Consider the following 13,527-nt stretch of genomic DNA (forward strand, 5'->3'; position numbering starts at 1 on the left):
TGGGGGAGCTTCTACTGAGATCAGGCAGTACCGTAGGAACTGATTTTTTGTGTATATTTTGTCTCAGGCGACGAGTCAGAGGAATTCAGTCCAAACTGCATGGATTTCTACCTGAGCAAAGCCTCTCACACCACCAGGTGAGCACTCTTGCAGACGTCACTGGATGAGATTTGGATAAAACAGAACAGTTTGCTTGTCATGACACTTACATACATACGCACAGAGAATCTAGTAAAAACAGTTAGAGAATCTTTGATGAAAGTGTTGGTTTTGGTACTGAATTTCTATTTGTATCTTTTCCATACATGTAAGTAACATAAACCCCCTCTGGTTGTGTGTTGTGGGGATTGGCAGGCCCTTTGGGGTGTGCTTGGGCAAGGCAGAGGACCTCTCGGAGTCCCAGGACGATGACGGTGTCTGGACCCCCAGCCGCTGCCAGAAGAGGAGGAAGAGGCAGAGGAAGAAGATGGAGCCCACCAGGGACCGCTGGAGCGAGAGATGGAGGGATGGAGGGAGAGAGGGATGGAGGGAGGGAGGGAGAGAGGGGTGGAGGGAGGGAGGGAGAGAGGGATGGAGAGAGGGAGGGAAAGAGACGCAGCAGAGTGGCCGAGCGAGGGGCGACACGAGAGAGAGGAGGAGCCGGAGAGTCCTGTCCGAGCCCAGCGAGCCGGCCAGCAGCAGCGATGAATGCCCACACACCTACACTACCCACCACAGGTGGACCCCCAAGCCATGGCACCCCAGCCCAGGGAGGAGGCACCGATTCCAGCCGCACAGACTCAGTCCACCCCCCGCATTTGCTGACCGCAAGGCTCCGCTCTGGGAATCCCCCAGCCTGGACAGCCTGGGCAGCGTCCTCTCCCAGAGTCCAGCTGGCCGAGACTGCAGCACGGACGCCTCCAGCACACACACTCCAGGGCACGAGGCCTCACACACACACCACACCACACACACGCCGGGGCACGAGGACTCACACACTCACCACAGCACACACACTCCAGGGCACGAGGCCTCACACACACACCACAGCACACACACGCCGGGGCACGAGGACTCACACACACACCACAGCACTCAGGTCCAGCTGGGCTCCTGCTCCTCCTGCTTCCCGTCTGAGGGCAGTCCCAGCACGTCCCACTCCAACACGCCGGACTCTGCTCAGAGCTACAGCCTGTCGGAGCGCAGCTCTGACTCACTCACGCCGGACCGTGACTCACCGCCGCGCTGTTTGTGTCCAGGGTTCCCCGGCAACGCATTTTCCGCTTCCTCCACCTGGAGCTTAGATCAGAGGAGCGTCACGACCGTGTCATCGTCGCGCTCGAACGGTCCCTCGGATTCTAGACTCTTCCGTGCCAAGCTGGACGGACGCCTCAGCCGCGTGCGTGTCGGGGGCACTGTCCCGTACACCAACAGCAGCACGGGCACTTGGACGGCGTCCACCTCCTGTTGCACGCTGACCAGAAGCTCTGAGGCTGTGGGCAGCATCTCGGCCCTGTCCTGTCTGTGCGGACGGAGGCAGAGGACGGGCAGGATGAAGGACTACGGCGCGGAGACGTCGTCGTCTTTATCTCTCTACAGCAGCACGGACGCCACCTGCACGTCCACCTCTTCTGCCCACACCTGCACGTCCACCTCTTCTGCCTACACGGTGACGCGGAGCTTTGACTCGCTGTGTGCCGAGGACATGGACTCCTACGCTGTAGTGGGGGCAGACTCTTCTGAACACTGCTCTGACTCTCACTCTCACACAAACTCCAGCAGCACTCTCAAACCGAGGAGAGGATTTGACTCCTCAGCAGTGAAGGGCAGTTGTGACTCCCTCTGCACGAACAACGACTCGGACTCCTCGTATGTGTGTATGGACAGGAGAAGGGGCCCGTGCTTGGGCGTTGAGACTAAGTCGGACTCGCGGTGCAGTAGCAGCGAGACGGTCTTCCGCTCCGACTCGTCCTGCAACACGGTGCGGCGGAGCTTCGACTCGCTGTGCGTGACCGATGACTCGGAGGCCGTGTACGTGTGCATGGACGGACGAGGAGGCTCCGACGCGTCCTACAGCAGCGCAGACACGGCCAGGGACTCGGACTCGTCGCTGTACAGCGTGGAGAGAAGTCTGGACTCGCCCTATCTGAGCGAGAGGGCTGTGGCTCTCTGTACGTGTCCTCTGGAGACGGAGGCCTCTCAGGCTAGCACAGAGAGAAGCGTTGACTCTCTCTATCTGAGTGATAACACTACTGCCCTGTGTACCTGTCCTACTGAGATGAAGTCCTCTCAGGCTAGCACGGAGAGGAGCTCTGACTCTCTCTATCTCAGTGAGAAGACTACCGCTCTCTGTACCTATCCTGTTAAGACTGAGCCCTGTCCGACTAGCACGGAGAGAAGCACTGACTCTCTCTATCTGAGTCACAACACCACCGCTCTGTGCACCTGTCCCGTTGAGCTGGAGGCCTCCCAGAGTAGTGTGGAAGTGTACCCTAACCTCTACTGCAGCGAGACGGACAACGGGGCGACCTCTGTGGTGACCTCTGCGGTGACCTCTGACCCCTCCGTGTGTGACTCGTCGTACGGGGTCGACTCCGACTCGCTCAGCACCTCGGCCGTGGCGGAGTGGGGCTCGGTGGTCTCCCTTGACAACAGCGAGAGGAGCGTTTCGGAATCCACTCCCGGTCACCGCGGCAACTCGTCAGACTCTCTGTACCAGGCGGCGGCGGACACGCCCGCGTCGTCGCCCGGTAACGGCGCGGAGAGGGACGCCGCGGACGCTCTGGCTCGGACGCTGGAGGCGGGGATGCAGCTGGACTCGCCGGCACACCTGGCCAGCCACCTGGAGCGCGTTCTGAAGGACCTCCGCGGCGCGGTCACCCAGGCGGACCGGCGCCTGGTGTCGCCCTTCTTCAGGGAGCTGGTGAGGGAGACGGGCGACGACCGGGACCAGAAGACCAGCACCAACGAGGGCTTCCTGTTCCACCCACAGAAGGTAATAACACACACCCCCCCAGAAGGTAATAAAACACACACACACAGAAGGTACTACACACTGGAAAATAAAACACACACCCCCAGAAGGTACTACACACTAGAGAATAAAACACACACCCCCAGAAGGTACTACACAATAGAGAATAAAACACACACCCCCAGAAGGTAACACACTAGAGAATAACCCCCCCACCCAGAAGGTAACACACTAGAGAATAAAACACACACCCCCAGAAGGTACTACACAATAGAGAATAAAACACACACCCCCAGAAGGTACTACACACGAGAGAATAAAACACACACCCCCAGAAGGTACTACACACGAGAGAATAAAACACACACCCCCAGAAGGTACTACACACGAGAGAATAAAACACACACACACCCAGAAGGTACTACACAATAGAGAATAAAACACACACCCCCAGAAGGTACTACACAATAGAGAGTAAAACACACCCAGAAGGTACTACACACTAGAGAATAAAACACACACACCCAGAAGGTACTACACACTAGAGAATAAAACACACACCCCTAGAAGGTACTACAATAGAGAAGAAAACATCCATCTAACCCTTATTTCTACCGAAGATAAACATTGATGAAACGTCAATCAGGCCAATTTTTGGCTCACTGGAGTCTATATGCTAAATAATAACAATTATATTGCCTGATGCGGACAAAATAATCGAACTGGTGGTGTGAAAGTGCCCTTAGTTATCTTTTTCTGCTGTGCATGAATCAGAAATAACAAGCATAAACATGTACACAGTATATTCTGCCTGTTGGTACCTTTTATCGTGACTTCTCCTATGTGTTGTGTGTCCTTCTATCAGCTCCTGCAGCCCAGACACCTGGCGTATCGTGAGGGTCAGCAGTACTCGCTGCTGCAGCACATTCAGAACGGATCTTACGGGGACGTCTTCAGCGCTGTGGACCTCACCACAGGATTCAAGTGCGCGGCCAAAAAGGTACCGTGAGCATGCAAGTCATACAGTAGCAACATGGCTGGCGTTTATCATTGTTACACACGTTATACTTGTTGCACATGTTACTGTGTCAATGTACTATATTTAATGCTGGGTAACAAAGGGTAACAGGACACAGGTTTTATGAGGGAGTACTCAGGTTATGTGTTTTGTCTGTTTGACAAAGAGGCTTGAACTGAAGTCGATTTTGATAAGCTCAAACTTTGAGAACTGAATAGGACTTTTCTCCCCATTTCTTTTTTTTATGTTGTCTCTATAAACTACATTTCCCATGAGTCTCTGCATTCATGAGATGATTTTCTGTGTTGTGTTCTGTCCCCTTCAGGTGCCGCTGTGTAGTTTCAGCTGGGAGGAGGTGGGCACGTGGAGTGGCCTGAGCTCTCCTCGCGTCCTCCAGCTGTTTGGAGCCGTGAGGGAAGGACCCAACATCGTCCTGTTCATGGACCTCAAGACCGGTACACTCTCACTGATGCGCTCTACTGGGGGAGGGAGGAAGAGTGGAGAGGAGAGGATGAGGAGGGGAAGAGGAGAGGAGGGGAGAGGAAGAGGGGAGAGGAGTGGAGAGGATGAGGAGAGGAAGAGGAGAGGAGAGGAGGGGAGGGGATGAGAAGGGGAAGAGGAGAGGAGAGGATGAGGAGGGGAGGGGATGAGGAGAGGAGTGGATGAGGAGGGGAAGAGGAGAGGAAGAGGAGTGGAGAGGAGAGGAAAATGAGAGGAGAGGAAGAGGAGGGGTAGAGGAAGAGGAGGAGAGAGGAGGAGAGGAGGGGAGAGGAAGAGGAGGAGAGAGGAGGAGAAGAGGGGAGAGGAGTGGATGAGGAGAGGAAGAGGAGGGGTAGAGGAAGAGGAGGAGAGAGGAGGAGAGGAGAGGAGAGGAGAGGAGAGATGAGGAGAGGAGAGGGGACATGGGGAGAGATGAGGAGAGGCAAGAGGAGGAGAGGAAGAGGATGGGAGAGCAGAGAAGAAGAGGGATGAGGAGAGATGAGGAGAAGGGAGGAGAGGAAGAAGAGGGGAGAGATGTTGAAGTGGAGGAGCTACGAGACTAGAGGAGAGTTGAGAAGGGTAGGGGACAAATAAAGCAAAGGTGTCAGGTTGTCTTCCTATCTCTATGCAATATCAGCCCTGCATGTGCTCACAGTGTCCCCAGCCTGGATCTCAGTCTGCCATCTGCGCTGTCTCAGTTTCATGTCAGGATCGTCCTTCTCATCTTCTTCATTGATTTCCCCTCTTGTACCCTCCATTTGCTCCGTTATCTACTGCATTATTATTCTCTCATTCTTGTCTGACCCTCTCTCTCTCTCTCCCTTTCTCATGGACACACTCCCTCTCTCTTTCTCTCTCTCTCCCCCCCTTTCTCAAGAGAACCCTCTCTTTCTCTCTCACTTGCTTTGTCTCTCTCTCTCTCTGTTTCCCCCCTCTCATGGGAATGCTCTGTCTGTCCTCTCTCTCTCTCTCTCTCCTCTCTCTTTCTCTCTCTCTCTCTTTCTCTCCCCCTCTCCCCCTCTCTCTCCCCCCCCCCCCCCCCCCCCAGGCTCGCTGGCTCAGCTGCTGAGGTGTCGGGGGCGGCTCCCTGAGGACCTGAGTCTGCATTACCACGTCCAGGTGCTGGAGGCCCTGGAGCACCTGCACAGGAGACGTGTGCTGCACCTGGACGTCAAAGGTGAGCAGAGCACACACTCTCAAAACACAGATGCGTTGGAAACAAACACACTCTATTATTATTATTAATGTTTATTTGGTATGGACATAGCAATTACATTGGACAAACCAGATGCATTGATTTGAGTGTTTTAGCACAGGTGCTGTCGTCCCTATCTCTGTCTCCCTATCTAAAAACAACAGAAATTGGGTTATTTTCAACACAGGTTGTGTTATTTTCAACACAGGTTGTGTTATTTTCAACACATATTGTGGAACAAATAAGAAAAGCAATGTGTTGGAAACAACACAAACTGTGTTGTCACTATCTGGACACAGAGATGTGTTGTTTTCAACACATTCATTTTAAGAGCCCCCCCCCCCCCCCCCCCCCCCCCTCCACCCTCACCTCCCAGGGACACCAGCGCATGCGGGTCTGGCGGCTCCTCTGTCCACCCCGACTGTCTGGTGCGGGCAGCCGTGGCACTGAAGTGCTGTCTGAGTCTCATGATGTCTGTCTGGTTTTCTAAGTTCAGATGTGCTTGATGCTTAGAACATGCCAGAGTCAGAGTGTTTTTCCATTTGTGAATATCTTGTCCTTAAATTACTCAAATTGGCTATAATTTCAGATGTGGGCATTCAGATTCACTTGTTTGATTGATTCACTGTTGGCAACATGCTTCATTTGTTTGCAGATGTAAATACTGTATATATTCTTATAGCCTTACTGCCCTTAATTCTATTCTTACTGTTCTGTATTTTTATTTTTATTCTTTATACGTTATTGTTGAGTGTTGAGTTGAGTGTTGAGTCAAATTCCTTGTTTGTTTACGCAAACCTGGCCAATAAACAAGATTCTGATTCCTGATCAAGGGTGTAGTGTGATTGGCTTTTTCTCTGATGCTGGATCTGTGATTGGCTGTTTGTGTGTAGTGGACAATGTGCTGCTGTCTGAGGATGGGAGAGACTGCTTCCTGTGCGACTTCGGACTCTCAGAGATGCTGGACACCAACGGACAGGCACCTAGAGCATTCCGGGGTGAGTCACACACACTTACACACACATAGATACACACATAGATACACACACATAAATGTCTGTATGATTTCATGACATATGAAGCTGCGGAGTCAGCTGGATAGGTGAGTGCGGAAGGCTTGGGTGCCTTACAGGGCTCCTCTATCACGAGGGCTAAATTTAGCGGCGCTAAAACGGGCCGTGTGTTGTGTGTTGTGTGTTGTGTTGTGCTGCGTCTCCAAGGCTACGGGCTGCGGGGGACGGAGACCCACATGGCTCCGGAGGTGGCGAGGGGGGACGTGCGCGGGGCCAAGGCCGACGTGTGGAGCAGCTGCTGCATGCTACTGCACATGCTCAATGGCTGCCACCCCTGGACCCGCTACTACGCTCACCCACTCTGCCTCACGGTGAGTCCAGAACATAGAACATAGAACTCAGAACACACAGAACATGTAGAACACATAGAACTCAGAACTCATAGAACCAGGACCCGCTACTACGCACAGGCTCTGCCTAACGGTGAGTCAAGAACATAAGACACGGAACATAGAACATGTACAACTCAAAGAACCTGGACCCAGTACTACGCATAGAACACATGGACCTACTACTACACTCAGTGCCTCTGGTTCACAGTGAATCAAGGCCACAGACACGGAATGTAGAACACATAGAGCTCACAGAACTCAGAACTCCTAGACACTGGTGTGCTTCTGCTCTGTGTGTGGCTGCAGATCGTGAGTGAGGAGGCGCCGCTGAGGGAGGTGCCCAGCTCCTGCCGCCCGCTCACGGTGCAGGTGTTCAGGGCCGGCCTGGTGAAGGACCCCGGGGAGAGGGCCTCCGCCATGGAGCTCAAGGAGAGGAGCAGGGACGCCCTCAGGGCAGGTACACCTCCACACACCTGGGCCAGGTGTTCTCTTGTCACGAGTGTGTGCTTATTAAGGTGTTATAACTAGTGATAGTTCTGGATAACAAATATATGTGTTTATTGAAACGTGTTATTAGTAGTGTTACTTATGGATTTGACATATGTAACCCTCCACGCACCTGTACCAGGTGTTCTCTTGTCATGAGTGTGTGTTTATTAATGTGTTATTAGTTAGTGGTGGATGATGAACATATGTGTTTATTAAGGTGTTATTACTAGTGTTAGGGATGATGAACATAATGTGTAATCCTCCTCACACCTTTGCTAGGGTACCACAGGTGTTTTTGTCCTTCATTTGTGTGCCTATTAAGATGTTATTAATAGTGTTAGTTATGGTGCTAGTTATGGTCCATTGGAGTGCAGGTGTTCAGCTGTTTATGTCATGTAATGGCAAAGTGAGGGGAAATATGGCCTGATCTGTGAATCATTTCATGAAAATGTGGCTGTTTATTTGCTGGGCTTTTGATGACGGCAAAATAACATATTATGTAGATTGTGAAATCAGTTTTTAGGCTTCAGAATCTCAGTGGATATTAACATTAACTTCTTTTCTCTCCTTCCCTTGTGCGTGTGTGTGTGTGTGTGTGTGTGTGTGTGTGTGTGTGTGTGTGTGTGTGTGTGTGTGTGTGTGTGTGTGTGTCTGTGTGTGTGTGTGTGTGTGTGTGTGTGTGTGTGTGTGTGTGTGTGTGTGTGTGTGTGTGTGTCTGTGTGTGTCTGTGTGTGTGTGTGTGTGTGTGTGTGTGTGTGTGTGTGTGTCTGCTGCAGTGGGTGGAGTATCCAGCACCATAACTCACCCACCAACTCACCCACCTGTGGAACCCTCTGCTGAGACAAAAAGCACTCCAGCCCCAGAACGTCCGTCTGGAACCCCCCAGGAAGCCCCTCCTCCACCACCGCGAGGCTATGACATCGCTTCCTGTTGCGGCGACAGCCCCCAGCCCCTGGTGCACTGGCTCAGCACCTGGAGAGAGAGAGCCCAGGAGGAGGAGGGGAGTGAGAGCGAGGGCGGAGAGAGGCACTCCGAGGAGGAGGAGGAGGAGTGGAGTGAGGCGGAGGGGAGGAGAGAGAAGTGGGAGGAAGAGGAGAGCGAGGAGGAGGAAGATGGGAGCGACCTGGAGAGCCTGCGGGGGAAGGCCAGCGACTGGATGGAGGAGGAGGAGGAGTGGGAGCCCTTCCACCGCCTGCAGATACTCTACGGGCCCAAACATCACACACACTCACACACACACTCACACGCGCACTCACACTCGCACACGGACCAGACCGAGTCAGAGGAGGAAGCACCCATGAAAGGTGTGTGTGTGTGTGTGTGTGTGAGAGAGAGAATGTGTGTGAGTGTATGGTCAGTGCGTCAGTGTTCTTGTGTGTTTAGCCACTAACTGGTGAGTATTGATTGTGGTGGAAGGCTGGTGTGAAGAGAGGAGAAATGGGTCTCTATCTGTAATAACATCACAGTAGACATGATTGGTTGGATGATTGATTGATTGATTGATTGATTGATTGATTGGTTGGTTGGATGATTGATTGATTAATTGATTGATTGATTGTAATGTGTTCTGTAGGACCCAGTTTGAACAGTGTGTCTCTGCCACGGCCTCCTCGATCACAGAACCGTGCCTTAATCCCACGCAACACATCAGAACACCAGTATGACTCTTCAGAAAAGGTGACATTTTTCCACATGCACACTTCTATTGACTTCTATTCTGTTGACTCCTATTACATTCCATTCTATTGACTAAATAATGAAGAGTGGCTGATGTCTCTGTGTACTCATGGCATACTTCCTGTTCTACCTCTAGGAGTCTGATGATTGGTCAGATGACCTCAGCTCAGGGGTGTTCTCATCCTATAACAGCCAGACTGACAGAGAGAGCTTCAGTGTTGATTGGCTGGTTTCCACCAATCAGCCGCCCTCCTGTTGCATTGAAGGTTTGTGTGTGTGTATACCGAGAGGGGTACAGTAGTTCTCCCCTTATTAGACATTCTCTGATAGTACACACTAGCGTCCCTTCACTCCTCCAGGAGCTCAATAAGTAGTTGCTGTAACCGGATTATAAAATTGGCCTAATTAAATGTGGTGACACACAGATAGAGTGCATTAATTTAATTAAAGCAGCACTAAAGAATATTTGCTCTTGGGCTCCCCCTTCAGGTGAGAAGCGCAATGATCAATGAACTTGGTAATGTAATAAATGTGCATATTTGTAACAAGTTATAAACGTAACTGGGATACACTACAGAGGGACTGCATGAACAGCAGTGTGTAAAAGGAGAGCTCTGAATAGCTGTTCACCCCATTTAAGAGTTTATGTGCCATCAAAAATGATTTTGGAAACGTATTTTTAGGCAAAAAAGCCTTTAGGGCTACTTTAAGATGTGATAATCTGCAATTGTCAGTTTTTGCTGGCTAGTCCAAGTATTGCTTTTAGAAGGCCCCTGATCTGTTGTCTGTCATCTCCAGGTTTAGGGGTGGACATCTGGATCGAGGACTTCAGTGGAGAGCGCTTCAGGATCCGAGAGAAACCACAGGTGAAGGTGGGCCACGTTGCCATGGGGATCAGTGACCAGGTGAGTTTCGTGATATTAGATATATTCTATGCTCCTTTGCTCTCTCACACACACACACACACACACACACATACAGTACACACTATCTATCGATCTATCTTTGGATCTATCTATCTATCTGCCTGCGTATTTGAGATCAGTGACCAGGGGCCTCATTTATAAAAGTATCGCGTAGAAACCATTGTTCATTTGATCTTAGATCATTTCTGATATGATCGTACGTGTGATTCAGAGAAACGAACGTACGCACAAAAAAACGTGCGTACGCCACTCTTGCAGATGTGGCCATTATAAATCGCAAATGAACGTGAATTTGTGCGCAGCCGGGTGATTTTAGGTCTCCGCCTTGTACACGCCCCCTCATCAATATCATTAGCATAGGCTTTAATGCAATCAATGGCTGAGTTGTACCTAAATACATATATTGAAAACTGTAAAGGCCTAGCCTATGCCATCTGATGTTAACCTATGTTTATGCGCTGTTAGTTCGAATAATTAATTATAATTTTCCAAGCAGCGCTTTCTGGAAAGAAATATGCATCCATGTCCATTGTCCTCTGCTTGCTTTTATTCCTTCTGCTTGCAGTAATGTAGTAGGCAATGTGTGGCAAATGTAGTAGGTTTACTTTGGTAATAGAACATAGTAGGCTACCTTATGACGGAAATACCTACAGTACATCATACTAATTTAGGCCTATACGGTTATGGTACAGTATGGCGTTTCCAATATGACCCAGGGTTAGATACTGCCCATGTAGCCTACGGCGGACTACATTATAAGCGAGATACTGTATGTCATGTAGACCGAACGTTTAAGGATAGGCTATGTTTTTACTGTATAGCGAATAGTATAAGTAGTTCACCGGTCATTCTTCATTCATTCTGCGCGTCGGGATTCAAGCAATATCGATGTCAGCGACTGTTTACTTTCAAGAATGTCCAGTGACCTTTAGGCCTACCTTTATATATTTTTATATTTTAGCCTGCATTATCCTAATTGTTATTATCCACGTATTGCCATCTGGTCTTGGGCACTGCCATCAGACACAGGCTATGCAACCAGACGCGTGCTATAACTCATTGCAACTCGGCCGCAATTATGAAGATGCAAAACTCTGCTTTTCAGAGGATAGATTATGTCTATTTACCTTCATATATTTTTATATAAAGTGGGTAACCCATGAATTCTGTGATCACGGTAATGCGCCTGTGCGTGCGTTTGATAAAGGCAACAATGCAATTACCGTGAGAATGGAATGTTAACACCAAATTCTTGAATTTCCCCTTGGGGATCAATAAAATATCTACAGTATCTATCTATCTATAGATTATGTCTATTTGTGATGTAAAGATGCTGAAAAATACCTGTCCATATATAGCCTACATTATAATATTATCTTTTTGTTGTGGAGGTTGGAATATCATGAACGCAAGTCATATTTCCCTCTTCTAAACAAGCGTAAATGGACACTTTATGGTCAATATCGATGGGAACATTAAATATATAGATGACTCTATGGCCTGCCTTTTTTGAATGCTATGAAATAGATAAGATATAGCCTAGGCATGGCACGGGTGTAGTGGTAAAATAAGAAGTGGGTAACCCATGAATTCTGTGATCACGGTAATGCGCCGTTTCATAACGCATTCAGAATATGTTTGATTATGGTAGAGGATATTATCAAGTGTTTATAAAATATATAGATAGATAGATAGGCTAGATAGATAGATAGATAGATAGATAGATAGATAGATACTTATTGATCCCCAAGGGTAATTCAAGATTGGTGGATTAAATGGTTCGTGTTGATGAGTGTTGTTCATATTGTGAATGCAGATAATAGCCTACAGTGTGCTTTTTCAATGTTAAAAGTTGAAATAGGTGAATACGTCTTTGGAGAGGTTGATAAACTCTATTTTTGAAATGCCTGGGGTGAATAAACTGCGTTTACTTACTTTTAGCCTCCACTTTTAGCCTCCACTACAATATTATAGGATTGTTTCACTTTCCTTTTCCAACCTTTAAGAATTAGGTTAGTTAAAACTTTAACTTCTATACTTACTACTTACAACTTCTGCTGATATTGATCATGCATATGGTAGAGAACTACATGAGATCGTTGGTCTTCTTGGAATTTTGAGAATTCATCGCATTTGGACCTCAGATTACTTGCAGTACCCTGGCACTACCACAAGGAAATGGTCGTACGTCAGGTTGGAACCTGACGTGGAGATAAGCACTTTTCCACGTCAAAGACGGTCTTTATAAATCTGAGCGTTGGCATGGATTTGAGCGTACGCACGGTCTTAGATCAAATCTGTGCGTAAGAAAGTTTTATAAATGAGGCCCCAGGTGAGTTTGTGTTTATATCAGATATAAGCTGTTCTACAGGGGATGGTTAAACCAAAAATAACTATATTTGTATGTGTTTTAACTATATTTGTGTGTTTTCATGCGTAAGCAGTTTAAGACATCTAGAAGTTATATCAGTTAATATCAGGCACCTTGAAGTGCACTTCTTTTCCCCATGTTTCTTAGGATCTCCCTCTCTCACTAATCTTTGTATACGTGTGTGTGTGTGTGTGTGTGTGTGTGTGTGTTTGTTTTCCTGTCTCCTCTCCATCTCCAGATCTCGTTGCGGATGTTCAGCCTGGCCACCCTGGACGGGAAGCTGGTGCAGCCCGAGGAGGAGGTGCAGGAGTCGGGCACGTGGCTCCAGTGTGTCCCCGCCCTGGATGACTGCCCCGCCTGGACCTGGAGGATCAGGGACGGACAACTAGAGGAGAGGCGATGAAGAGGGGAGGAGAGGAGAGGAGAGGAGAGGAGAGGAGAGGAGAGGAGAGGAGAGGTGACGAAGAAGAGAGGAGAGGGGGGGTGATGGAGGAGAGTTGAAGAGAAGAGAGATCTCCCTCCCTCTGTCAACCCATGAAATGGAAAATCGAAATTGGAAATCGATCAATCAATCAATCAATCAATCAATCAGTGTGTCTGTCTCACTGTCGATCAATATATGTTTTACCGGCTGTCCTACTGGCTGTCTATATATCTATCTATCTATCTTTCACAACATTGATTATGCTGGATTATTATTCAATCCTGTATTAGTGTATGGGGATTTTAGGACATTGTGTTTGTTTGTGACATTGTATGTGTATTGCACATTTACACTACATTGCACTACATGTAGTTCAGCAAAGTAAATGTCAGTTGCAGGCGTGAAACCAAAGTGGATTTGATTTCGGTCTTACTGGGTGCTGTTCACATGGGAAATGTCAGTTTACTTTAGATTGTAAGAAGACAAAACTTCAGACGATGTTTTGGCCAGCAAACTGTTGGTATTTTCTAAATGTGTAATGTAAGGCATGATTTGTTACTATCATTATTCTTTAGGCCTATTATTCTGA

The 13,527-nt window shown here is 48.8% G+C and overlaps 1 protein-coding gene across 1 annotated transcript; it reads left to right on the plus strand.

The window, feature by feature from the left end:
- Positions 1-591: 591 nt before the first annotated feature.
- Positions 592-13,281, plus strand: LOC134077161 (mitogen-activated protein kinase kinase kinase 14). Its single transcript, XM_062532589.1, has 12 exons — positions 592-2,974; positions 3,819-3,953; positions 4,297-4,426; positions 5,500-5,628; positions 6,540-6,644; positions 6,867-7,030; positions 7,358-7,508; positions 8,317-8,844; positions 9,114-9,217; positions 9,354-9,483; positions 10,016-10,122; positions 12,753-13,281. Exons 1-12 carry the CDS (start codon positions 1,532-1,534, stop codon positions 12,915-12,917), a joined length of 3,291 nt encoding a protein of 1,096 aa, XP_062388573.1. The 5' UTR covers positions 592-1,531; the 3' UTR covers positions 12,918-13,281.
- Positions 13,282-13,527: the final 246 nt, after the last annotated feature.

Source organism: Sardina pilchardus, chromosome 3 (genome assembly GCF_963854185.1).
Source record: "Sardina pilchardus chromosome 3, fSarPil1.1, whole genome shotgun sequence".
Taxonomy (NCBI): Eukaryota; Metazoa; Chordata; class Actinopteri; order Clupeiformes; family Clupeidae; genus Sardina; species Sardina pilchardus.

What these genes read in the sequence shown, in the direction of transcription:
- LOC134077161 (XM_062532589.1), top strand. Translation starts at nt 1,532, where the DNA reads ATGAAGGACTACGGCGCGGAGACGTCGTCGTCTTTATCTCTCTACAGC. An exon ending in CTCACCCACTCTGCCTCACG is followed by an intron (nt 7,031 to 7,357) that starts GTGAGTCCAGAA and finishes GTGTGGCTGCAG; the next exon opens with ATCGTGAGTGAGGAGGCGCC. An exon ending in CAGGGACGCCCTCAGGGCAG is followed by an intron (nt 7,509 to 8,316) that starts GTACACCTCCAC and finishes TGTCTGCTGCAG; the next exon opens with TGGGTGGAGTATCCAGCACC.